We start from the raw sequence: 25,800 nt of genomic DNA on the forward strand, positions 1-25,800 counted from the left end.
GAAAATTCCCAATTATAAGTAGAAAAGTAAGAATAGCTTCTCTCAGGCCAGGGTGATAGTACAGCAGGTAGGGCGTTTGCCTTGCACATGGCCAACCTGGGTTCAATTCCCAGCATCCCATACGGATCCTCAAGCGCCAGGAATCATTCCTGAATGCTGAGCACCACCACGTGTGACCCAAAAACAAAAGCTAAAACAATGAGTATCTCCTATCTCCTCCTTCCCCAGCTGCTGAGAAGAAAGGGAAAAAGTATATTAAAAAAAAAAAAAAACAGTCATCTGTTCTCGGGCACTCAGGTTTTTTCCAGATTCTGGCTATTGTAAAGAGTGCTGCAATGAACAAACAATTGCAGATGTCACTTCGACTATACTTTTTGGCCTCTCTGGGATATATTCCCAGGAGTGGTATTGCTGGGTGAAATGGGAGCTCAATTTCTAATTTTTTGAGAATCGTTCATACTGTTTTCCAAAAGGGCTGAACCAGTCGGCATTCCCACCAGCAGTGAAGGAGGCAGGGTGGGATGGGGGAGGTGGGGGGTGGGAGGGATACTGGGATTCGTGGTGGTGGGAAATGGGCACTGGTGGAGGGATGGGTATTTGATCACTGTATAATTGAAACCCAAGCACAAAAATGTGTAAGTCTACAACTGTACCTCATGATGTCTCACTAATAAAAATTTAAAAATAAATAAATAAAGGTAACCCTCTTAGGTTTTTCAGATAAAAAAAAAAAGAGAGAGAGAGAGAATTTGGGGCTGGAGAGATAGGACATCGGGAAGGGCAGTTGCATTGCATACAGCTGACCCAGCTTCCATCCCTGCACCGCATGTGGTCCCCTGAGCCTCATCGGGAGTGAGCACAGAGCCGGGAGTGATCCCTGAGCACAGAGCCAGGGGAAAGTCCTGAGCACTGCTGGGTATGGTCCAAAAACAACCAAAAAATTTACTTGAAAAACAATGAGTTTATTTCTGTAGCAATAACAGTCCGCTTCAGAAGAGGGCTGTATGGAAGACAGAGAAGTGACCAGACAAGCAAAGAAAAGCAGACGCTGAGCTCCAGCTGTTTGGGCTGAAAAAAACATAAATGAGACATTTAAAAAAGAACAAGGGGATGGTGGGGAGATGCTCCAAGGACCGCAGTACGGCTCTGCATCAGGGGCCCGGGGGTGCTGGCTGCGTGGAGCCCCCAGGACCCTCAGGAGGATCCCAAATAATCTCCACCCCCAATGCCAGGAGTGACTCCCCCCCCCAAAAAAAAAAAACAAAGACTGAAAGTGACTTGTCTGTATTTCTGCCCTCAGCGGAAGCAGGAGAGGAGCACCCAGCAGGGAGCCAGGGGATCGGCATGGGGGAGGTTGTGGGGTTATTTTGCTGCTCTGGGAGCTGAGTCACCAGTGGGAAGGAACACCACTTGCCTTGCACCACTTACGGCCCCCCAAGCCTCCAGCAGTGGTCCCGGGTGCAGAGCCAGGATAGAGTCTGAGCACTGCTGGGGGAGTTTCCAAACCAATAATAATGACAAGGGTCACTAATAATAATAATAATAATAATAATAATAATAAACAAAAAAACAGTGCAATGGGAGGTATTGACCTTGCACACTCCCAACCTGGTTTTGGACCCCAACAGCCCATACAGCCCCCAAGGCCATCAGGAGGGACCCCTGAGCACAGAGCCAAGAGGGAGCCCCAGACTGATGGACGTGGCCCAAGCTCGCTCGCTCTCTCTCTCTCTCTCCCTCTCTCTCTCTCTCACACACACACACACACACACACACACACACACACACACACACACAAAGTCACCAGGGTGCCTAAGGGTCTTCCCGACCAGACGTTCCAGCTGTGGGTCCCACCTGGGCATGCTGGGGGGGGGGGAGGGTTACAGGAGTCACCACCCTGTTTAGGCGCCTACCAATTTGGCGGTGACCCCAGCAGCACCGCCCCCTCTAGCCACCCTCTGCAGGGGGCAGGGATGGGGGCACTGAGGCGACAGGCCAAGCATCGCAGAGAGAAAGGCTCGGGGACCTACATGGTGCTTGCTTTTAGGCTTTTAATATCACAAAGCTCGAGCTGTCCAAGACTGGAAACAGGTGCCGGGAACCACCCGGGGTTCTGGAAAACACTAGAAATTGGCACGATGGTGGTGGTGATTGGGTTTGTCCTGGAGCTGGGAGCACTCGCCTTGCATGTCGCTGGCCAGGGCTCAATGCCCCAGAAGGCACAGGGTCCCCCAAGCCCCGCCAGGAGGTATCCCTGAGCTCCCCAGGAGGGACCTCTGAGCACCCTCAGGAGTGACTGTGATCCCTGAGCACAGAGCCAGGAGGGATCCCTGGGTGCAAAGCTAGGAGGAATCTCTGAGCCCTCAGGAGGGATGCCTGAGCACCCCAGGAGGGACCCTGAGCCCCCAGGAGGGACCCCTGAGCACAGAGCCAGAAGGAACCCCTGAGCCCAAGGAGGGATCCCTGAGCCCCCAGGAGGGACCCCCGAGCACAGAGCCAGAAGAGACCCCTGAGCTCCGAAGAGGGACCCCTGAGCCCCAGGATGGACCCCTGGGCTCCTAGCCGGCCCAGCAGGGTCATGGTCGGGTTCCCCTCCTGCCGCGGGCTGCGCCCCCTCTCCTCCTACGCTTGGCCGCAAACACGGGTTTGGCTGTCACCAGGCCGCGCGCCGCCGGCTCGTCGTCCTCCCCGCTCGAGCTGCTGGTGCTCCCGGCCCCAGCCCGTCTCGGGGGGCTCCGTGTGGGCACGGGGGGCGCGACCGACGGGGCGCGGCGACCGGCGTCCCTGTGGGGGCCCTCGTCAGAAGAAGAAGGGGACAGGCGGCCAGCCCCCAGGAAGCCACCGCGCGCCCGCTTGGCGCCCCGGGACCGCGGGCCGGGCTCGGGGTCGGGTTCGGGCTCGGGCTCGGCTTCGGCACCCTCCCGCTCTTTCCTCCGCAGGCAGGTCACGGCCCGGTCCAGCCGCCGGCTCCGGCTCCGGATGCCCTTGGCATCCCGCCGCTCCTGCTCCGCCACACGCAGGAAGGAGTCGATCCGGAGCTGCGTCTGCAAGAGATGGACACGCCGGGGGCCAAGGGCCGTCTACACCCCGCACCGCACAAGAGCCAAGGGCTGTCTACACCCTGCACTGCACAGGAGCCGGTGCAAAGGCCAGTCTATACCCTACACTGCACAGAAGCCAAGGGCCCGTCTACACCCTGCACTGCGCGGGAGCCTGTGCAAAGGGCTTGTCTACACCCTACATTCCACAGGAGCCAAGGGATGCCCACACCTGCACCTCGAGGAAGCCAAGGGCTTGTCTACACCCTGCACTGCACAGGAACTGGGTGGAGGCAAATGACCCATTTTACACTGCACACTGGATAGGGTGGAGGGGAAATGACCCATGTTAGACTCAAAACCAAGATCTTAACAGATTCATTCTCTCTTTCTGTGTGTCTCTCTGTCTCTGTCTCTCGTGACTCCCTCTCCCTGCATGTGGAGCCCCTCACACACCCTCAGAGACCCCCAGGTGTCCCGTCAGGAGGGCTCTGTGGAGCCTGTTTCTGCCCCCTGTTGGCTTCCTGCAGAACCTACTCTGGACAGTACCCTCAGTGCGCTCTGGACCCAGGCTCAAGCCCAGGCTACAGCTAGTCTGGGCCCACTTGGGTGGGTCCTGAGAACAGGAGGCAAAGAGGAGCAGCCCTCCCTCACCCCCTCCCCCCCACACAACCTGGCTGGGGTATGGGACTGCCCGCCTGGGGTGGCCTGGGTGTGGAGGTCGGTGTGGCCAAGTTCCCACTGTGTGGATCTAGTTAAACCTGGTTAGAGCAGGAGCCAGGAGCCGTCATCTGGTAGCGGGGCACTTGCCTTGCATAAGGCCAACTCAAGCTCCATCCCAGGCACCCCACCTGGTCCCCAGGGCACCACCAGCAGTGATCCCTGAGCACAGAGCCAGGAGGAAGCCCTGAGCACAGCCAGGTGTGGGCCCCAAACAAAACAAAGGCTACACTGGTAGATGGTGTCACCTTTGTTCTGCAGCTGAGACACAAGCCTGGGCAGTGGGCAGGCTGTGGGCAAGCCCTTATTCCTTCCCCTTCTGCCTGCAGCCTCCAGGCTGGCCCTGTTCCCGTGAAGTCCCTGTCTAACAGCCAAAAGTGAATGGCAGGGGCTAGAGTGATAGTACAGTGGGTAGGGCGTTTGCCTTGCACACGGCCAACCTGGGTTTGATTCCTAGTATCCCATATGATCCCATGAGCACTGCCAGGAGTAATTCCTAAGTGCAGAGCCAGGAGTAACCCCTGTGCATCGCCGGGTGTGACCCAAAAAAGAAAAAAAAATGCATGGCATTACAACCCCTCCTCTGGCGGCTCAACAGGGGCCTCCCTGGCCCACACAAGCACTGGGACACGAGTGAGACCAAGACTGGCTTTTGCTGGGAAAACCCAAAAAAGAGGATACACTCTTAAGCGGCACCTGGGTGGTTGGATGGGTGGCGGTAGGGGGGAGGTACAAGCCTGGGGTCCACCCCTGCCTGGTTCGTGGGAAGTCAACAGTGAACGGGCCAGACAGTGACCCCGTGGGGGAGACTGGGGACATGGGACAGGCTCTTTCTCCTGAAATCTCTCCCACAGAAATGGGGTGACTGACTGTGACTTGGGGGGTTTGCCTGCAGAGTCCCCATGAATGCTGATACTTTCCAAGACCCTCACAACAAAGACTGGCCTGGACAGGAGGCTCCCAGCTGGAGGACAGGCAGAGGATCGGATTAATCTATGGGTGACCAGCAGCTCAGCATGCACTGATGATCGAAGGGTTCTACCCCTCCCCCCGCCAGGAAAGAATGACTCAAAAGGATGCCAAAGCCTGTCCCTGAGCTGACATCGGAACCGAAGGCCAAGGCAAGCGTTCTCTCTCCCACATCCTGCTTTCTGTCCCTGGTGCACAATCACGCCATGATAATTGAGGTGCCCGTAAGTGAAGAGTGGCTGCCTCTGAGCCCTCCTGGTGCCGGGGGGGAGGCCCCTGGGTACCTGCTGGGCGTTCAGCTGCTTCAGCACCGGGAGCAGGGATTCGTCCGTCTTGGTCCTGCTCCAGCCGAAGTAGCGCTGACAGAATGTGCCGGCAGTTAAGGCCTGTCTGGGTTTCAGGAGTCCCCGGGGCAAGCGACAAGGAGAGAAGGCCAACGACCACCCAACCCCCTCCTCCAATTCCACGCCCCGTATCTCCAGAGTTTTCTCATGTTTTATAAATGCTACTGCTTTTAAAAACAAAAGTGGTTAAAAAAAAAAAAAACAAATTACGCCAACATATTCCCAGTTGCCTGACTTCTGTGTTTGTGCTAGGGTAACCCACAGTGCTCAGTGATTGAGATAATACCCACAGTGCTCAGATGCTGGGGTAACACCCAGTTCAGTTGCTGGGGTAACACCAGCAACGACTACCATGCTTCACCCTCACCCTTCTGTACTCTCCTGAATAACCTCTAGGAAAACTCATGCCTCATTTATTTTAGGAAATCAAAGATTAGGGATTAATTTTTAAAATAATTTTAAAAAGTTATCCTAAAATAAGAGCATGTTTCAACTACTATATAGCTATCACTTAGAGGGGGAAAAAATTATATCACTAGATCAAGTCTACTGCAAACTTTTAAATCTCTATCCAAATTGACTATTTAAATATGCAGAAAGACATACAGAGAAATGAAAAGAACAAAAGGAAGCAGCTTTTCTATTTTGAAGTAACAACTCGGCAGGCGGTGGTGTGCACCAACGCTTTGCTACTACTCATTTCAGATCAAGATGCTCTTAAAAACAATGATGAAGAGGGCCACGAGCGAGAGGATGATGGGCAGGATGCTGGCCTGGGCACCGCCAGGAGTGATTCCTGAGCACAGAGCAGGAGGAACCCGGGTATAGCACCAAACCAAACAAACAAACCAAAAAAAAAAAAAAAAGAGGATGATGGATCATTTCTAAACATAGGCCAGCCTGGAAGCAGCTCAGGCTCAGGTGCGTGTGAAGCTCTGGTGGCGCAACTGGGTCCTGGAAGGAAGAACATCCTGACACGGGAACCACCCGCGGCCTCAGGTGCTCGCTGAGAACCCAACAGACCCGGCGTCCCCGCTGCCCACAACTGGCAGCCGGTACTAACCACGGGCTGAAAGGGGGACCCTGCAGGGGTGGGGTGCTGCGATCACGAACACGCAGAACCATCACTAAGATGAGCTGCATCATCCACTGCAAATCACAGAACCTCGATCAGTTGAGAGAGTTGGAACATGAATAATAATAATAATAATAATAATAATAAAAACCCTGAAGAAAATATTCCCAAATTGTGCAAACAGACCCAAGCCTTGCCAGAATGTGCAGGGAGGTGCCGGGTGGGCAGGCGGTGCCCCGGAGCACCCTCTGGGCAGCACCCGAGGGACCTGTGCAGGGAGGGGAGGGGGCGCGGCAGGGAAACGAGCATGCGGGATCTGCAAGGGAGAGGCGCGAAGGGACAGTCTCGCCGCAGGGGTCAGGACAAGGATATTCCCGGATCCGGTCCAGGTCGGGCCTGCCCCAGAGGAAGGCGCCCGTGGACTCGTCCACCACGGGCCGCAGGTAGGCGTCGGCCACGGCGGGGTCGGGGAAGCCGGGCGCCAGGTGCAGCGTGCGCAGCTTCTTCTTGACACGCGTGTCGCGTGGGTCGGGCCGCACCTTCTGGCTCTGCTGGGCCTCGCGCCACCACTCCCTGCAGGGACAGAGTAGACATGGATCAGGGCCAGGGGGCGACACCCCGGTCACCACGGGAAGAGGATGCCCAGGCCTGGACACGCCCCCTGCGCTGGGCATCCAGGGTCCTCAGTCCCTGAAGGCTACCATGGCCCTGGGCTCCGCACTGGGGGCGCAGAGGCCTGACCCCGTGAGATCCTGCGCCATGAATGGTTTCCCCAGAACTGCCCAGCCCAATCAGACTGGCTCCAGGGATGGTGCCCCCCCCACCCAGAACCACCTGATCCAATTAGATTTGGAGCCACAAATGGTCACCCCCCGCCCCAGCCCGACCCAGTTCGATCCCAGCACCAGATATGGTCTGGTTCCTCTGGAACCACCAAACTCAGTTAGATCCTGGTGCCAGGTATGGCCCCTCCAGAACTGCCAGACCCAGTTAGCTGCAGCATAACGTGTGTCCCCCCCCACCCCAGCCCAACCCAGTTAGATCCAGCACCACACATGCACCCCCCTTCCCACCCCCCAAGGGCAAGTATGCCAGATATTTTTTGAGGTCCAAATCAGGGTCTGGGATGGAGCAAGGCCCCAGGGCACAGTCTGGGCTGGAGGGCACAGAGCGTGGCCTGTCATGGGCCTTCCTACCAGTCTCTACACTCACGAGAACTTCAGGAGAGGCTCCAGGCCGCGCCCCGGGAACTCGTTGAGGATCTCCATGGCCGTGACACAGCCCACGCTGGGGACACCTTCTGTATAGTCGCTTCCCAGCAGGTACGCCAGGTTGATTAGTTTGCTCCGGTCCAACCCTACAGGCGTGAAAATATTTTGCCACTTGCCAATCGTGCTCCCAGGCCAGGGTGATGACTTGGTTGCTCTGTTTCCTCCATGGAGACCCAGTGCAGACCTCCCTGACCAGCCCTCGGTCACTTCTGGGTTCCAGAGGACTCTTGCTCCACTTGCTGTCCACTCGGGTCCCCTGTCCTCAACCGGGTCTCTCCTGCCAGCCGGCGAGTCTCTGTAGGCACGACTGGCACTTGGGAATCCCTCGACCTGTGGCCCTAACAGGCACAAAGATAGAGACTCGACCAGAAATGCCAGGGCAAGCCATGAGGCTCCAGGCCCCAGATGGGACATGCCCACTTGGGTTCACTCTGGACATCTCAGGTGACCTTGTCTGACCAGGTCTTGTGACTAAACTGCAGAAAACACCAGGCCTTTAACTCTGTGTGTGTATGTGAGTGTGACTTGGGGGCCACACCCAGTGGTGCTCAGGGCTCACTCCTGGCAGTGCTCAGAGGACCACCTGGGGTGCTGAGGCTCAAACCCAGGTCAGGCATGTGCCAGGCAAATGCCCTGACCACTGTCCTATCACTCTGGATGGATTTTAATTTCTGGATTCTACTCTAAAGATCTTATTCCTCTACGGAAGGAAAAACAAACAAAAAAACAAGACCACTTCCTTTCAACGAGTACCTGCACCGACCCCCTCCCTTTCAGACACAAAGCAAGTGAGCTCCTTGCAAAAGACCAACCCCCGAGGTGAACGCCAGGGAATCATCACAATTCAAGCCTTACCCAACTGGTTGTGGAAGTCCACGTACTGGTAATATTCCACAAACTTGTTTTTATTAAAAAAGTTTTTGTAGACGTGCCGGGCCCCAAACAGCCAGATATCACTGTCGTCTGTGATGGTTCCGGAAGTCTGGTCGGTGAGATCCAGGAGGGCGCACTGTGCCTCCGCCTCCATGGGGGCCTCGATGTAGGGGACACCGAAGAGACGCAGAAGTTCCTGCAGAGTCAAAGGTAGGATGTGAATTTGATGACCGTGAACGCCCTCCTTCGCCGGCAGAGGGCGCAGTGCCACACACAGGCCAGGAGCTCTGCAGTGATGCATGGTCCCGCCTTCACCAGCAGGGGGAGCAGAGCCACCACCACCGGATAAACTCCAGCAGTGCACACACCTGCCTTCACCAGCAGGGGGAGCAGTGCCACAGACACCATGAGCCCTGCAGTGGGACACTCCTCCTTCACCAGCAGGAGGAGCTGTGCCACAGACACCATAAACTCTAGCAGTGCACACGCCCACCTTCACCGGTAGGGGGAGCAGAGTCACAGACACTATGAGCTCTGCAGCGGCGCACTCCTGCTCCTTCACCAGCAGGGGGAGCCGTGCCAGACACCTCCCCCCCAGGGTAATCTAAGGAAAACAGGGGGTGCTGGGGGTCCCCACCTGACTCTCCAGGAACATCTGCGCCGTCACGGAGGCTGCCATCCGCTCCTGGTGCTGCTTTTGAGCTTTCAGTTCGTTCTGTTGGGCTAAAAGGTCATTCTCCAGGGTTTCCAGCTCCTCCTAGAAAATAATTTCACCTGCTGACTATTAGGTGAATAAGGCAACCAAGGGCCCTGGTCATTGTCATAATCTCGGTTAAGGGGCGACTCCTAGTACTGTTCAGGGCTCACCTCAAGGCAAACGCCTTATAACTGGACTGTCTCTCCAGTCACTAAGGGCACTTGTTATGCATCTGCATTTAGTCTGATGTCATCAACTGGCTTTTTCTGCCCAGCAAGCTTTCCGCAGGGGCTTCTGAGCAAGCCTCAAGCCTCTCGAGGCTCCCTTGCGAAGCCACGTGGAAAGTGGAGCCAGACTCCAGACACACGAGAAGAGCACCAGCAAGATGCAGAGATTCGAGCAACTGCTGTTAAGTACTCCCCTGGGAACCCATACCACCAAAAGCCTGCCACTGAGCGAGGCTGCCTGAGCAAGTGACGGGGAGTCCCTGTGTTACCAAATCAATATCCTGCCATTCATTGGGTGACTCGTGTGCGTCTCCTTCAGCCTCGTTGGGTGTCTTGGGTGAGTCGATATCCGAGGCCTGGCCTTCAGAGCTGCCCTGGGGAAGGCCCTCAGAGTCCATGGAGTCTTCATCCCCCTGAGGGGCCGGAGCCGCCCCTTCCTCTGGTTCAGAGGAGGAGCTGGAGCTGGAGCTGGAGCTGGAGCTGGCATGCAGCTCAGCTTGAAGCTCATCGTTTTCAACGACACTCTCCACTTCAATGAAGCTGCCTGCACCAAAGTAAGAAGGTCCCTTTATCTGCGGGTGAAGCATCAAGATTCCCCAAGAATCAGGAGCTCCCTGCAGGTCCCCAAGGTGCCAGAGTCCTGGAAAAGACCTGGGTGTAACTGAAAACATGGGACGGAGTCCTGGAAAAGACCTGGATGTAACTGAAAACATTGGACAGCGACAGACATCTGGTACCAAAATAGCCCTGTCCACTCTGCACAGGGAGCTGTCTTTGCAGCAACAAGCAAACACATCTGACAACAGCCCAAGGCGAGGTGGTGGTCAAGGAAACCAAATGCTTGGTGCCAAGCTCACAGCTGCTCAAAGTTTAAGAGAAGGAAACTCTGAAGGAAACGGTCCTTGACCATGGTCCCTGGGAGGCCCACACCAGCCTTTTAAACACCAGCCAGGAAAGGGCCCGGAGAAAGGGTAGCAGAAGAACCCTGGCCGGGAACACGGCACAGCGGGCTCAATCCTGGCACCCCACAGGGACCCCGCCCCCCTGCACACACACACTGAGCCAGGAGTCAGGCTCAAGCTCTGCTGGGTGAGGACCAAAACCAAATGCAAAAACCATCAATAAAAAGCAAAGCGGAACTCACAAGGTCAAGAGTCTGGCCCAGCCGCGTGTCTGGGGAAAGTGGCCCCTTCCCGGGCCTCCGGAGCCCACAGGGCAACAAGGCCCGACCCAGTCCCGCAACTGGCAGCAGACCCGGTCCCACCCCTTGCCCAGCACCTACCGTCAGAGTCACTTCCTGACGCATCGATGTCCCCTGGCTCCTCAGATGTGCAGCCCGGGACGAGATCCTGGTGGGCAGGGTCCAGTGTGGCAGCCCTCGGGGACCTGTCCTGCCCGGTTGCACTGGGCCTGCTAGACGCTTCACAGCTGGGCGCTGCCTCAGGGGAGCTGAGGGGTGCTCCCAGCATGCCAGGTGCTCCCATCATGCCCGATGCTCCCTGCCTGTCAGGTGCTCCTGCTATGCCTGGCGCTCCCTGCACACTGGACGCTCCCTGCTCTTCAGGTACTCCTGCCAAGTCCATTGTTCCCTGCATGCCTGGTGCTCCCAGCACTCCCGGTGCTCCCTGCCTGTCGGGTGCTCCTGCCATGCCTGGTGCTCCCTGCACACTGGGTGCTCCCTGCCCTTCGGGTACTCCTGCCAAGTCCAACGGTCCCCGCAGGCCTGGTGCTCCCTGCTTGTCAGGTGCTCCCTGCTTATTAGGTGCTCCTTCCAAGCCCAATGCTCCCTGCACGCCTGGTGCTCCCACCATGCCTGGTGCTCCCTGACTGTCGGGTGCTCCTACCATACCTGGCACCTCCTGCATGCCTGATGCTCCCAGCACACCGAGTGATCCCTGCTTGTCAATTGCTCCAGCCAAGCCCAATACTCCCTGCACGCCTGGTGCTTCCTGTATGCTTGATCCTCCTTGCATGCCCAGTGCTCCCTGCTTGTTGGGTGCTCCTGTCATGCCCAATGCTCCCACCATACTCGATGCTCCCTGTATGCTTGGTCCTCCCTGCACACCGGGTATTCCCTGGATGCTGGATCCTCCCTGCAGTCCCAGGTCCAGTGCCCCTGCCATTCCGGGGCCAGGGCCTGTGGCGGGCCTGGCGGCCTCGGGGTAGGCAGCTGTGCGCTTTGGGGTCTGGGGCGCGCATTGATCCCCTGTAGCACAGGGGTCTTGCTGGCTGGCCACGGCGGCGCTGAGGCTGGCCCCCGGTGTCCTGGGAGGTGTCTGCGCCTGGGGCGAGGGCGTCAGGGACAGTGCCCTCCCACTGCTGGTAGTGGGCGCGGGCCTCACTCCTTCCTCCCGCGCGAGGCCTGAGGCCGGTGTCCAGGGGCAAGCCCAAGGGGCCCTGCTCGGTGCCTGCTCCGGGACGATGGGGGCGAGGCCCTCGCCCTCATCCTGGTAGGGCCGCTGCGGCACGGCAGGAGCACCCGGCGGGGTCTGCGCATCGGGGCCGGCCATGCCCGTGTCCCTGTCGAGGTCCTCATCTTCGTCCAGCGCTCTCTGGATGGCCCGGAGGGTGGCCGGCGACACAGCGCCTTCCCGTGGCCCGGGTTCGCTGTCCTCGTCTGAGCCGCTGCCCAGCAGGGCGGCCTGCAGGGCCCGCAGCGTCCGCGGGGATGGGGAGCGCGCGGCCGGGGGGCGCGGGGACAGGGGCCGAGGCTCTGGCGAGGCTCGGGTGCTGGGCGGCTGGCTGGGGGGTGGCCGTGCCTGGTCAGTGGCCTCAGGCGGGGCCTGGACGCCTGCAAAGAAACGCACACACTTGGGGGTGGGGGACACGGCTGCCCACGCCTCGTTCCAACCCTCCACCTGGAACCAAGCGTCCCTTTGGTCGTTGCTTCCCGGGCACGCTCTGTGTGCGCGTTATTCCATCAGAGCTAATGGACAGGGTCAGTGTGCGCGTTATTTCATCAGGGCTGACTGACAGGGTAGGTGTGCATGTTATTCCATCAGGGCTAACGCACAGGGTCGGTGTGCGCGTTTTTCCATCAGGATTGATGGACAGGGTCTGTGCACACATTATTTCATCGGGGCAGACGAAAAGGGGCGGGCTCGGCAGGGCAGGGGCTGGGTTTGGTGTGTGGACAAAGGCAGGGGAACAAACTAAACCCTCCTTTGCAACCCAGCACACATGGCTCTGCATGGGCAGTTAATGATAAATTATTAGCAGGGGCGGGTTAAAGAACTGATCTCTCTGGTGGTTGGGGTGGGGTGGGGTTTGTCCATTGGGGTATTTTTGTCATTGTTCTTAACTTCCAGTGGCGCTGGTGGATCTGCATGTGCGCGACCACCGGCATGGTTGCCATCTGGCCCCCAGGGGGAAGCACGAACTCCGGGTACCTTTGATGAGGATATAGTGAGATGTGTCCTCCGAGACCACCCGGCGGGACTCCACGTCTCTAAGGAAGCCCCCCTCCTGCTCATACTGCCGCTGGATCTGGCCCGAACACTGCTGGTTCATCTCCTTCTGGACGTTTTCTATGTGTTGGTTTAGGTAGTTCTTCTTCAGCAGGCCTTTGAGCTGGTACTGTGAAAAGTCATTGGACTCCTGAAGCAAAGAAAGAAGATGAATCTTGTGTCATGGAGAGGTACTAGTCCTCTATTCCCCAACCTGAGACAAGAGAGGATTGATTTTACCCCCCACCCCCAAACAGGTGGTGTCTGCAAATCATAAAATAAAAATCTGAATATGAAGGGGAAAGTAGGACTAACTTATTACAGAACTGTCTTCCACTGAAGTTAGAGGCATCTTCAAAGATTGGGACTGGAGAGATAGCACAGGGGGGAAGGCGTTTGCCTTGCATGCGGCCAACCCAGGTTCGATTCCCAGCATCCCATATGGTCCTCTGAGCACTGCCAGGAGTAACTCCTGAGTGCAGAGCCAGGAGTAACCCCTGTGTATCGCCAGGTGTGACCCAAAAGGAAAAAAAAAAAGATGAAACACCACTGACCAAGCAAGGGGAAGCAAAGTTTAACAAATGGAACTACATTAAACTAAGAAGCTTCTCCACCTCCAAAGAAATGGTGACCAAGATACAGATAACCTGTAAAATGGAAAAAGTCATTCACGCAATATCCACCTGATAACGGATTAATATCAAATATATATAAGGCACTGGTAGAACTTTACAAGAAAGACATCCAACTCCATGAAAAATGAGAAGAAGAAATGGACAGAAATTTCCTCAAAGAAGAAACTCAAATGGCCAAAAGGCACATGAAAAAAAAGCTCTACATCGAAAATCATCAAGGAGATGCAAATCAAAACAATAATGAGATATCATCTCACACCACAGAGACTGACAAACATTCAAAAGAATAAGAACAACCAGTGCTAGCACAGATGTGGGGAGAAAAGGATTCTCCTTCATTGTTGGTGGGAATGCCAATTTGGAAAAGCCTATTGGAAAACTCGGCCAGCCTATTGGGAAAACAATATGGACATTCCTCCAAAAACTGGAAATTGAGCTTCCATATGACCCAGCAATACCACTTCTAGGAATATACCCCAGGGGCCCATAAACACACGACAGAAACACCACCTGCACTTCTATCTTCACTGCACTATTCACAGAATCTGGAAACAAACCAAGTTCCTGAGAACAGGCAACTGGATAGAGAAACTGTGGTATATCTACACAATGGAATACTATGCAGCTGTTAGGTAAAATGAAGTCATCAAATTTGCTTATAAATGATGGACACGGAGAGTATCATGCTGAGTGAGATCAGTCAGAAAGAACAGGACAGACATAGAATGACAGCATTCATCTGTGGGATATTTAAAAATAGGTATGAGACTAATATCCAAGGCCAGGGAAAATAGAGGCCAGGAGGACTGGTTAATAGTTGGAAGTTTGCCAAAAGTATGTGTGGGGCAGAGGGTAGGTAAGATAGATAAGGGACCAGTATGACAGTAATAGCTGAAAATGATCACACTGGACAAAAACTGAGAGCTAAAAGTAGGTAAAGGAATATACCTGATCATATTTCAGTATCAGTATTGCAAACCACAATGCTCAAAAGGGGAGAGAAAGAAGGGGGGAGAGAGAGACAGAGAATAGAAAGAGGGAGAAGAAAAGTGCCTTGGATAGGCAGGGGTGGAGGGAGCAGGAGGGATACTGAAGATATTGGTGGTGGGAAAATGTCCATTGAGTGTTGGAACATTGTATCACTGAAACCCAATCATGAAAAGCTTTGTAACTGTGAAAAAAATTTTTTAAAAATAGTTTTTTTAAAAAGAACTGTCTTCCTCATCCTTCACGCCCTACTGAGGTCAGGAGTCACCCACCATGAGCGGCTCTCTGGCACGGCCATGGCTCCAGAGCACAGAAACCAATCTCATAATTATCTGACTCTTAGCAGAAATACTTCCAGGCTTAATAAGTAAAATACCAGAAACCCAAAATCTGACATCATTTGATCCTTGTGACCAGCTGTAGAAAACAAATTATTTCACAATGCCTTTACAGCATGTCTGATTTGGGGGTGTAAACTCTAAATAATAATGGTGCATCTTTTGTCGAAACAATGAATCTAATCAAAGTAGATAGAATGTTAACTAGAATTCATCTGCCTCACAGGCATTGGGAGGGTTGGGAGGTTGGGTTTATTGGGGTTCTTCATGGTGAAAAATAAGTTTTGGTAAAGGGAAATGTGTTTGATATTTGCATGACCGAGACTTAAACCTGAAAGCTTTGTAACTTTTCCCACAGTGATTCAATAAATAAATAAATAAATAAAAATTAAGAAAAAAAAATAACTGTATTCAAGACAAAAAGAATCGGACCAAAGAGATGAAGTCAGGTTCTGTTTATGACACAATGATTTAGTCACAACACCTGTAGTGAGCACGCAATGCCAGCCAGGGGCGCTCGGGCGAGGCTGAAGCAGGTAGGCAGTGGCCTAGAACACGGGTATGTGTGCCAGGAATGGGCCGGTGTGAGCCCTAGTCATCAATCCCAGCTATGAACCACGATCAGCATCTACGCAGCCTTTCCTGGCAAACTACTCCGCCCAGTACTGCTATCCACGCTGGCCCGTTTGATTTTCCGCCCGAGAGCCAGATGTCACAGTCTCCAGCCTACAGACCAAGCAGTGGATCGCTCCACAGACTGGCTGACTCCCGAGGTGACTAAGAAGAGAAAGATCTGGGGTGACATCAGGTCATAACCCCGATACTGGTAGGGGAGTCCTGGCCGCCCCCGGCACCACGACCCAGGCCGCCTCCCCCCAAAAGCAAAGGCTTCTTCCTTCGAAACATCCACTGCTTCCCAGGCTCCGGGACAGAGCCCCAGCTGCTGCCTGTGAACCAAGGACACCATGCAGTGCTCCTGGAGTCCTCCTTCGCCTAAGAGACACTCTCCTCACACTCTTACTCCATCACCCGCCCCTGCTGCTGGTGCTTCACCTCTGGCATTGCTTCGAACAGCGTCCTCCTGCGCTTGGTGAACTCCTTCATGTCGGTCAGGATCTCGTGCTTCACCTCGGGGGGCAGGCTGGTGAAGTCCTCGGACTCGATGTCGATGGACTGCGGGTTATGGAAGAACTCCTCCTGCGAGAGGAAAATCACCCCCATGAAATCCCAACACCAGACTGTCGGCTATACTCCCCGAGGCAGATCCTTCTTGTGCCTATAACACACACGGGAGTCCCCGTGTCTACACAGACAGGACAGGAAACGCACCCACTCACTCATTTATTCACTCAGAACAACCCAGACAGCTCTGAAGCCCGGGCACAAGCCCGCAGAAACCCGAGAGGCGGAGCAGCACCTCTGGATCACACATTTTCCCACTTCACTTTTTCTCTGCAAGCGAACGTGCAGCCGGCTGCACTGTGTGACTGTCTGCCATGGGTGTGAGTGGGGGTGCTGTGATAAGTGGCTCCACCTTCTGCTCCTGAGGCCATGGGGTCCCCCACAATTGTGTCCACTGCGTTAACTAGTCAGGAGCAACCAGACTCAGGAGCCCCGGGACTCAGGAGCTGCCGCTGCCCGTGCTCCCGGGGTCACCCTGGGAAAGCACCGAGACAGCTGAGGGTCACAGGTGCTGGATCTAGTTGGCATTCACTGCCTTGAATGCAGCTGACTGGGGTTCGATCCCTGGCATCCCATAGGGTCCCCTGAGCACCGCTGGGAGTGATTTCTGAATGCAGAGTCAGGAGGAACCCCTGAGCATTGCTGGGTGTGGCCCCCAAACAAAAACAAGTTAAAAAGATTCATCCCTGTCACAGTCACTGTCCTCCTGTTGTTCATCAATTTGCTCAAGTGGACCCAGTAACGTCTCCACTGTGACACTTGTTACTGTGTTTGGCATATCGAATACGTCACGGGAAGCTTGTCAGGCTTTGCCGTGCGGGTAAGATACTCTGGGTAGGTTGCTGGGCTGTGAAATCATTCTGACTTGGGGAATTATTTAGATACCTGTAGTGCTTGCTTGTGGCTCATCCTCTCTTGCCATTCTTTTTCATCTTCCTCTTCTGAGCTGAAAGGGAAGCATCACTTGTGAAATCCATCCTTGAATGACTCCTTACAAAAACATTCCCAGGCAGTGCTGGTCAGTGGGGGGCTCCAGCCAGCCCCAGGAGTCTGAGCGGGTGCTGAGAAGTTGAGCGAGGGTGTCGGGGCAAGGCACAGGGTCACCTCAGGGCACCTCAGCCCTCTCTGGGATTCCTGAAAGCTCTGCAAGTTTGTGATTACAGCCGGGGACAGCCGGGGCTAGGGAGGAGGGAAGTGCCGTGAGCAAGAGACAGACGGTGACACTTAGCAGGTCTGCTCCAGTGAAGCAGAGGCTGGTCTTAGCAAGGAGGGTTCCAGAAAAAAGGGCACATGGAAGGGAACACAGTGGCAGAGCGAGAGAGAGAGGGAGAGAGAGAGAGAGAGAGAGAGAGAGAGAGAGAGAGAGAGAGAGAGAAGTGTTTAATAAAGTAATCAGCCCTGACAGGAGGATGGATGCCCATTTTCTCGGTTATGTGTTTGTGTGCATAGATTTTAATCTCATGCTGATCTTTTCAAGAAGAGAGAGAGAGAGAGAGAGAGATGCCCCGGGGACAAAGCACAGGCTGATTATAAGGACACCCCAGGGGCCACGGGAAGGGCGTGGGGCCAAGGGGGACAGAGACCAAGCATCTGTGTCCCTCCGCCTGTGCCTGCACCATGGATGTGCCGCTGACCAACAAGCAGAGCAGATGCCACCAGGGGCACTAGGGAGGCAGCCTGTGGCAGGGGAGGGACCCCGCATGCCTGGGGAATGGGGACCATGGTGAGGGTCAGCCAAGCCAGAGGGCTCTGGGGCTGGGCACAGGGGAAGAAACAGCCCCATTGGCTTCACACCGGCCACGAAAACACCAGTAACGCTATTAATGAATTAAAGGCCAGTCTTGGAGGGGAACTGATGGGGAGAGATGAAAGGGAGTGCCCAGAGCACTCTCCGCCCCCAGGGGCACAGCATGGCTGGCTGGGCACAGAGATCAAGGCTCTTTCAAACCAATGTTTGCCTGATTCGTTCTGTTTTGTTTTGGGGCCACACCCGATGATGCTCAAGGCTGACTCCTGGCTCTGTGCTCACGAGTCCCGCCTGGGGGTGGCAGGGACCTTATGCGGGCAGGCTGCATGCCAGGACACAGTCCTACCCTCGGCTGTGCCCCCCGGCCCGGGCTTTACCTGTTCTTTGCTTCTTCCTGTAAGGGCGGCAGAGCAAAGATATCCTCCTGGTGGCGAACCTCCGTCAGGCTGGGGAGCGGGTCACTCCTGGAAATGACAGAAGACTCAAGGGGGACGCCTCCCTCGGGGAGGCCACCGCAGCTGCGGCCCACTTGCACAGACCCGGTGAGCGGGGATGGAAGGGAAGAGGAGGTGCGGGCTCACCCCTGCTGAGCCAGCTCCCCAGAGGAAACACAGCATCCTGAGAAAGGCAGGGGTGTGGGCTGGCTCCAGGGCTGCCGCCTCAGCGTGTGCCACGGCAGAGCCATGGAAAGTGGTGTGCGGGGCAGCATGGCCCAACGGACATTGGGGGCTGAGCGCACGCCCCTTCCTCCTCTCCTCTCTTGGGGCGGGGAGAGGCACCCGGATTCCCCCCACGCCAGGATGAACCGTTGGAAATAGCTCGGGGGCCCAGTCCTGGCCCCTCTTGCCTTTTGGTCTTCAGGGTAGTTTTGATGGCTTGTCTTTTCAAAAACGTCTTCAGAAGCTTCTCTGTGGTTTTCCTGGAGTGGCTGCTGGCTAAATCCTTCCTCTGTCTTCTCTTGGCCTGTGAGAAGGAGGGATGGGGGATTTTAACCCCAGGCACCAGTGCAGGAAAAGCCTTTGTGTGGTTTCCCCCCAGAGCTGGTCTGTCTCAGTCTGCGGCCAGGGTCATTTCAGCACCGAGTCTCCAGCCCAACGCCGAGGCCCCGAGAGTCGCACAGTCTGTGAATAGCTGCTCTATACCACGGTCACGGTCACGGTCACGGTCCTTCCGCTGTTCATCAATTTGCTCGAGCGGGCCCAGTAATGTCTCCATTGGAGACTTTGTTGTTACTGTGTTAGGCATATTGAATACATCACGGGTAGCTTGCCAGGCTCTGCCGTGCGGGCGAGATACTCTCAGTAGCTTGCCGGGCTCTCCGAGAAGGGCGGAGGAATCTATAGCACAAGCTTGGAAAACTAGTGGGTATTTTTAATACTTTCTCTCACATGTCTAGTTTCTGCGTTAACAGTATACAACAGAGCAAATGCTTCCTAAGGGACTTTTCTATCAATATATTGTGAAAAGTCATTGTTAAAACCAAAGGCTGACAATTGGTTTTACTTTTTATAATTACCATTTGCAACCGACATTCCAGATTATGGCATAAGGAAGCTTAAATGTACAGAACTGTCTGGGACTCTTCCAGAGATCCAAGCTGGGAGAGATGTCCAAATGAAACTGCCCATCCTTATAGCTGAATAAGAGGCAGGAACATCAAAACGTTCCCTTTCCCTGCCCAATGCTGGGAAATGCTCGCTCTACAGTGCTCACAGGGAGCTGAAACTGCAGCATTCGCCCTGAGCCTGCAGACGAAGCCCCCATGCAGTTAGGAATCCTTACTTCTACCCTGCGTTTGCATGGAATCTGATAACATCCACCTGGTGAGATTAAGAAAGTGGTGAGCCAGGAGGTGTAGGACAGAGGGCAAGGCACTCGCCTGGAACACAGCCAACCAAAGTTCCATCCCCAGCACCCCAGGTAGTTCCCTGAGCCTGCCAAGAGTGACCTCTGAGCACTGCTGGGGCTCCTGAAGAAAAACTGGGATGGAGCAATAGCACAGTGGGAAGGGTGTTTACCTTGCACATGGCCGACCCAAGTTTGATTCCCAGCATCCCATATGGCCCCCCAGGCACCGCCAGGAGTAATTCCTGATTGCAGAGCCCGGAGTAACCCCTGTGTATCACCGGGTGAGATTCAAAAAGCAAAAAGTAAAAAAAAAAAAAGAAAAAGAAAAACTAAGATACTAATGTGATGAACTGGTGATTTCTGCCTATTGCAGGCCCACGGGGCTGGCGTGCAGGTAGGGTTAGTGTTGGCTGTAGTAAGGGAGCTTTACTGCCTGGCAGAACTCGCCCATAGACTCAGGTTTCCCATTCATGCTGCACTGTGGTGTTGTGTAAAACAGCATCGTACCTTTAAGCGACTACCTGTGCCCTCCGTCTGAAATATGGCTAAGCATGCCAACTGTGGCCTGGGCCGGTGGAGAGTCCTGTGAAAAAGCACAGCATCTGGGCCAATGCGTACAGCAGGTTAGGAGCCCGCCTTGCTTGCGGCCAACCCAAGTTCCATCTGGGCATCCCAAATGGTCCCCAAGCCCTGCGAGGAGTGGTCCCTGAGCGCAGAGCCAGGAGGCCCCAGCACCACTGTGTGTGGCCCAACGTGGTGAGGTCTGTCTGATCACCCCAACCTCGCTTCCGCGTTTCAGGAAACACGCTCCTTTTCTCTCCCATTCCAGTTCCTCTCTTGCTCACGCCCTTAAGTGATGTCAGCATACAGGATTGCTTACGTCATAACCCAACTCACCTTTAGAAGAAAGCTCATACCATGGGGTGTGGAAATAGAATTCAGCGGGGACAAGGTCCCCCAAGGCGGAGGGTCAGCTCAACCCCAGAGCTGAGCTCTTAAGAATACGAACAGAGGCTACTCTAAAGGCACACAGCTCAACTGTAAAATTTCTCTTTTTTTCCTATTTTACCATCGCACCCATGATGTCACTTTTGTTTTTGGTTTTATTTATTTATTCATTGCTTTTTGGGTCACACCCGGCGATGCACAGGGGTTACTCCTGGCTCTGCACTCAGGAGTTACTCCTGGCGGTGCTCAGGGGACCATATGGGATGCTGGGAATCGAACCTGGGCCAGCTGCATGCAAGGCAAACGTCCTACCCGATGTGCTATCCCTCCAGCCCCCATGATGTCACTTTTGTAAGAAACTTTTTTTTTTCCTGGTTTTTGGGCCACACCCTGCTGTGCTCAAGGTTTACTCCTGGCTCTGTGCTCAAGGATCACTCCTGGCAGGTTTGGGCTACCATGTGGGGTGTTGGGGATTGAACCCAGGTCAGTCGTGTGCAAAGCTGTAACCACTGTAGTACCACCCAGCCCGTAAGAAACCTATTTTTCAAAAGGAAGGTGTTTGGGGAATGGAGATGCGTGTTATCAGCCTGGATTCGATCTCCGCCACGCTGTCGGGTCCCCTGAGCACCAGCTGTAGTGATCCCTGAGCTCAGAGTCTGGAGTAAGCCCAGGGTACCATTAAGTGTGGCCACAAAAACCAAAGATAGAGAAAAGGTGCTTGCGATTCATTACAAACAAACCAAGCAGGGGCTGGAGCAATAGCACAGTGGGTAGGGCGTTTGCCTTGCATGCAGCCAACATGGCCGACACAGGTTCGATTCCCAGCATCCCATATGGTCCCCCGAGCACCGCCAGGAGTGATTCCTGAGTGCATGAGCCAGGAGTAACCCCTGAGTATCGCCGGGTGTGACCCAAAAAGAAGAAAAAAAAAAGCAGTTGATATTGGAGAGGATGTGAGCAGATGCTGAGTTATGTGTTGGAAGAGGTCTAGGTTTCCAGAATTCTAAGGCAAAGCTTGATCTCACCATGAGGAGACAGGTGGTGGGTTCTTACCAAAGTCTGTTTCTTCAGTAGCGGAGCATCTCCGTCAAACACAAAAATTGGACGAATTCGAAAAAACAGGAGCTTGCAGAGCCGATGGAACAAGGTGAGGAGGTGGGGGTTCTCGATGGAGTTGCCATGGCGATCTCGGACTCCCTTGAGAGCCTGGTTTAGCCAAATGCTAATGTCTGCGGCAATGGGTAAAGGAAAACATGGCCAAGAGGCTTCCTCTCCTCATACCGCTGTATGGGAAAGCTGACAGGAGGACCCATCACAATTCAATGGATGTTTGATGGGCTACGCCTGAAACCAGCCAACTCCACAGACCCTTTGCTAGATTATAAAACCTGACAAATGCAGAAGTGTTCCTTCAAATTTGTATTGTGAAAAACTGATCCTTTCTAAAAACCACTGAAGGCCTTCCAGAATTTTATCAAAGTAGTACATTTCCTGAGGACAATTAGCAGTCTGTAGCAAAAACAATAAAAAAAAAAACCCACCTCATTTCCTATTTTAGAAAATCTACTTCCAGACACTTTCCTTAGGAATTATTAATAATTCTAGGAATTAGTAAATTACCTCAAAGACTGTGTATAGTTAAAATATAACAATGTAAGTTCTCAAAAAGATTCTATATTGTAACTAATATAAAATACTGGTTTGCTGGAATACCAAGGAGTCCTTGAAAATGGAAGTCTGCAGAAGCATATATATAGTGATAAGCAGCCACAAAATATTAAAGGATGTAAAAAGAGGTTACAAAAGGACATAAAGAATAACTCCAGTTGATAATATAGTCTAATATAAAAACTAGTGCAGACAACAAACTATTAAGAGTTTATCACTACTGTTATTTCAAGTCATCTGTTTTCTTTGGGGGCTTTCTTAACAGGTCTCTTTAAAAAAGTTTTTAAAGAAAAAAAATAGCTAAGGGTCAGAGAGAGGGAGGGACAGAGGGAGAGAGAAAGTATCTGCCATAGAGGCAGGCAGGCAGGGAGTGGGGATTGGCAGGAGGTTAACTGGGGACATTGGTGGCAGGAAATGTCCACTGGTGAAAGGACGGATGGGTATTGGAACATTGTATGAGTGAAACCCGATCATGAACAACTTTGTAACCGTGTATCTCATGAGAATTCAGTTTAAACAAATTTAAAAATTAAAAATATAAAAGATGGATGAAAACTGAAGAAAAGAAATGGCCAAGGGGCAAAACAGTGCTTGGGAGCCACTAAGCTGCCCTGGGTTGGGGAAGACGGCACAGAGCAGCAGGAGAACCCTGGGTGGGTCAGAGGGAGGCCAGGGCCAACATCAAGTGACAGAGAGAGAAAATAATTTCCAGGTCACCCACTTCCCTTCCAGGACCACCTGTGAAGGGGAAAAGGACCAGACCAGGGAAGGCCATGGAAAAGACTCCAGGAGGTAGCTTAAGGGTCACCCTGGGGAGAAACCACAGAAAACTGGCTTAAAACAAGTCCTGGAGAGGATGCAGAGGGACCGGCTGGGTGTGGGTGTGGGACACAGCCTGGAGGTGGCTCTGCCCTAAATTCCCCTGCAGCAAGATTTCTGTTTGGTTTCTGTCAGGTTGCACAGGGGCAGGGAAGCTTCCATTTCGCCCACCATCACTTGTGTTTACACTCAAATGAGACCGTGTAATTTCAGAGTGGCTCTCAACTACGCTATCCTTTGGCACTGGACAGGAAGCTTCAGAACATTTCTAAAAAGATAGATATGTCTGAATCACAGATGCTGACTTTTTTTTTTTTCAATGAACCAGAGGTAGCGCCAATGCTCAGCTGAGGTTTAGAATTTCATTTTGAAATTCTGAAAGAAATATGTAAAATTAGGCAGGCTGAAAACACTGCCTAATTCAACTACTCTATTTTTTCAGTAATTTTTATATAAAGTGAAATTAAATTTATCCCAGATTGATAAAATCTATAGCAAAGTGGCCAGAGAAATTATGGTGTCTATAATACCTGCAGCCACCAGACACAATTCCCCAAGCACTGCCAGGACAAAGCCCTGGGCACGGCCACAAGTGACCACCCCCCAAAAATCGTACAAAAAGAAAAATCCTGCAGCAAAGTGAAATATATTTTTTAAGGCCTGAAGAAGCAATAACCATTTTGAAACAAAAAATAAACTGCCTATTTTCTACTTTTAAGTCTTACATTTTAACTAATTCCCATTATTAATAATCTAAACCAAGTATCTCCTGCAAATTACATATGTGTCTTTTTATGAATTTAAGGTCGTTAAGAGACCAAAGTTAAACTCTCATCCTTTATTTCCGTATACAGACATCCAAGCTACATAAATAAACAGGACACTTAGATGGTAACATGACCAAACAATTTATTTTACAGATCCAACAGTGAATTATGAATCTGGTATAGAAACAGGGTTGCTGGGGTTTTTGTTTTCTTTTTATTTTTTTTAACGAACAAAAACAAAAAGTATATTTCTGATACTTGAACTCAAATTCCCATGGAAAGTAAATAAAACATTAACTGCAAAACTATCAATAACCAGGCTCAGAAAAAGACTCCCCAAAGAGCTTCTAAAAGTTGGCTTAAAATAGAAAACCTGAAGTAAAAGCGTGTCCTTTCCGGGACACCATCCTGGGAGGGGGGGGGGAAGAAAATTCACCAATAAAAAGATTTGGGAACTTTGCCTGTCCCGTGCACCCCAAAACTCCCCTTTAAAGTTAAGTCTGGGGGGCGGGAAGAAAAGGATGCGCCCCCCACACACACACACACACACACACACAGGAGTATCTGCAGGGGCTGGGGCCTATGAACGTCCTAGTCAAAACATAAAAATAAGCAGTGGGACTATTTTCGCAAGACGAAAATAGTCTAAACCCCCGGCCAGCTGCATGGCAGACCCCTGTACCAGGGAGAAGAGTTGGGGGCACGAGGGGTGGGGTGGGCCCTCCCTGCCCGGAAAATGCACCCAGGACTCGGTGGGCAGTTTCTGGACTCCTGGAGGGGCTGCTCCCCGAGCCCCAGGGAGAGGGATTGGGGGGGGGGGGGAGGAGGAGGAGGAGGAAGAGGAGGAGGAGGAGGAAGAGGAGGAGGAGGAAGAGGAGGAGGTGAAGGAAGTGGAAGAGGAGGACGGGGGAAGAACCAGGAAAAGGAGGAGGAGGACGAAGAGAGGGAGAGGAGGAGCAGGGGAAGAAGAGGAGGAGGACGGAGAGGAGCGGGGTAGGAGGGAAAGAGGAGGGGGAGCAGGAGGAGGACGCAGAGGAGAGGAAGCAAAGAAGGGGAGAAAGAGGAGGAGAAGGAGGAGGGCAGGGGGGAGGAGGAACAGGAGGAGGGGAGGAGGAGAAGGAGGAGGAGGAGGAGGAGGAAGAAGCAGAGGAGAGGAGGGGCAGGGGAGGAAAACGAGGAGCAGGAGGATGGAGCGGAGAGAAGGGGCAGGGAAGGAGGAGCAGAAGCAGGCGGAGACCTACGATGTGGAGAGGAAGAGCAAGGGAGGAAGAGGAGGGCTACCAGGAGGAGGGGCAGGAGGGGCCGTGGGAGGCAGCGGCAAGGATACCCACAGCCAGGATCTTCCCCTCCAGCGTCTCGGGGCTCACCGGCCGGCCCGAGCACTCCAGCAGCTTCCAGAGCCCCTGCACTCCCATGAGGCCTGGCTGCGGTCGGGTGCGGCCCCGCACCTGCCTCGCCCAGAACTGGGGCCCGAGGCACCGGCCGTCCTTTCCCTAACGCGCAGCGGGTCCCGCGGCCTTCCGGCTTCCGTCGAGCGGACGGAAGTCCCGCCCTCCCGTGGCGGAAGTCCTGCCCTCCCGTGACGTGTTTCTCCTGCGCCGCGGCCATGGCGGCCGGAGCGGGCGGTCGTGCTGCGTCCCGGCCTGTCTTCTCGCGGCGACCCCCTCCACGCGGGCACTTGGGGCCTGGGAAGCGGCAGTCGTGTCGCAGCGTGTCTCCTTCCCCACAGGGAAACCTCGAGGGGCGTCGCCGCCCGCGGCTTCTACCACTCGACTCGCCCAGATCTTCGCACCGTTTGTGGTTCCGAGATGTGTCCGACTCCTTGCAGCGAGATCGCGATGCCATCTACATCAGACCGTTAGAATACAATAATTTTTCCCCCTCCTTATGCAATTTGGGATTCGACACCCGTAGGTCGGGACGGCCGCAGGGACCCGGCGCCCCCAACGCCTCCCTCCCTCCCCAGCGTGGTTCTCTGCAGGTGGGCCATGGTGGGGACGGGGTTCGTGGGTCCTGCCTTGTCGGACTCGGTGGCAGAAAACCGGGCGTGCACACGACCGGCCAGGATCAGAGGCAAGGTGTGCAAAGCATTCAGTGGGAATAGACTTAAAACGATGGATTTATGCATCGTCCTTCAAGTTGAAATGAAGGTCCGGTTCACAAGACTGGTTTAACTCAGTTATTATGCCAAGGAATAACTT

At 53.8% G+C, this 25,800-nt stretch overlaps 1 protein-coding gene across 1 annotated transcript in view; it reads right to left on the minus strand.

Annotated features, from left to right (window-relative positions):
- Positions 1 to 25,028, minus strand: part of ERCC5 (ERCC excision repair 5, endonuclease) — a 48,619-nt gene extending 23,591 nt beyond the window's left edge. The window contains exons 1-15 of the mRNA XM_056109963.1: positions 24,927 to 25,028; positions 21,399 to 21,574; positions 18,397 to 18,512; positions 17,927 to 18,013; positions 16,688 to 16,748; positions 15,674 to 15,817; positions 12,604 to 12,811; positions 11,280 to 12,005; positions 9,484 to 9,758; positions 8,928 to 9,047; positions 8,273 to 8,486; positions 7,359 to 7,503; positions 6,519 to 6,719; positions 5,012 to 5,096; positions 2,627 to 3,044 (exon numbers count right to left, since the gene is read on the minus strand). Of these exons, the coding sequence (XP_055965938.1) occupies positions 2,627 to 3,044; positions 5,012 to 5,096; positions 6,519 to 6,719; positions 7,359 to 7,503; positions 8,273 to 8,486; positions 8,928 to 9,047; positions 9,484 to 9,758; positions 11,280 to 12,005; positions 12,604 to 12,811; positions 15,674 to 15,817; positions 16,688 to 16,748; positions 17,927 to 18,013; positions 18,397 to 18,512; positions 21,399 to 21,574; positions 24,927 to 25,014 (3,064 nt within the window). The 5' untranslated portion in view covers positions 25,015 to 25,028. The remainder of the gene's footprint in view (positions 1 to 2,626; positions 3,045 to 5,011; positions 5,097 to 6,518; positions 6,720 to 7,358; positions 7,504 to 8,272; positions 8,487 to 8,927; positions 9,048 to 9,483; positions 9,759 to 11,279; positions 12,006 to 12,603; positions 12,812 to 15,673; positions 15,818 to 16,687; positions 16,749 to 17,926; positions 18,014 to 18,396; positions 18,513 to 21,398; positions 21,575 to 24,926) is intronic.
- Positions 25,029 to 25,800: the final 772 nt, after the last annotated feature.

This window comes from Sorex fumeus, unplaced genomic scaffold (assembly GCF_029834395.1).
Source record: "Sorex fumeus unplaced genomic scaffold, SorFum_2.1 ptg000008l, whole genome shotgun sequence".
Classification (NCBI taxonomy): Eukaryota; Metazoa; Chordata; class Mammalia; order Eulipotyphla; family Soricidae; genus Sorex; species Sorex fumeus.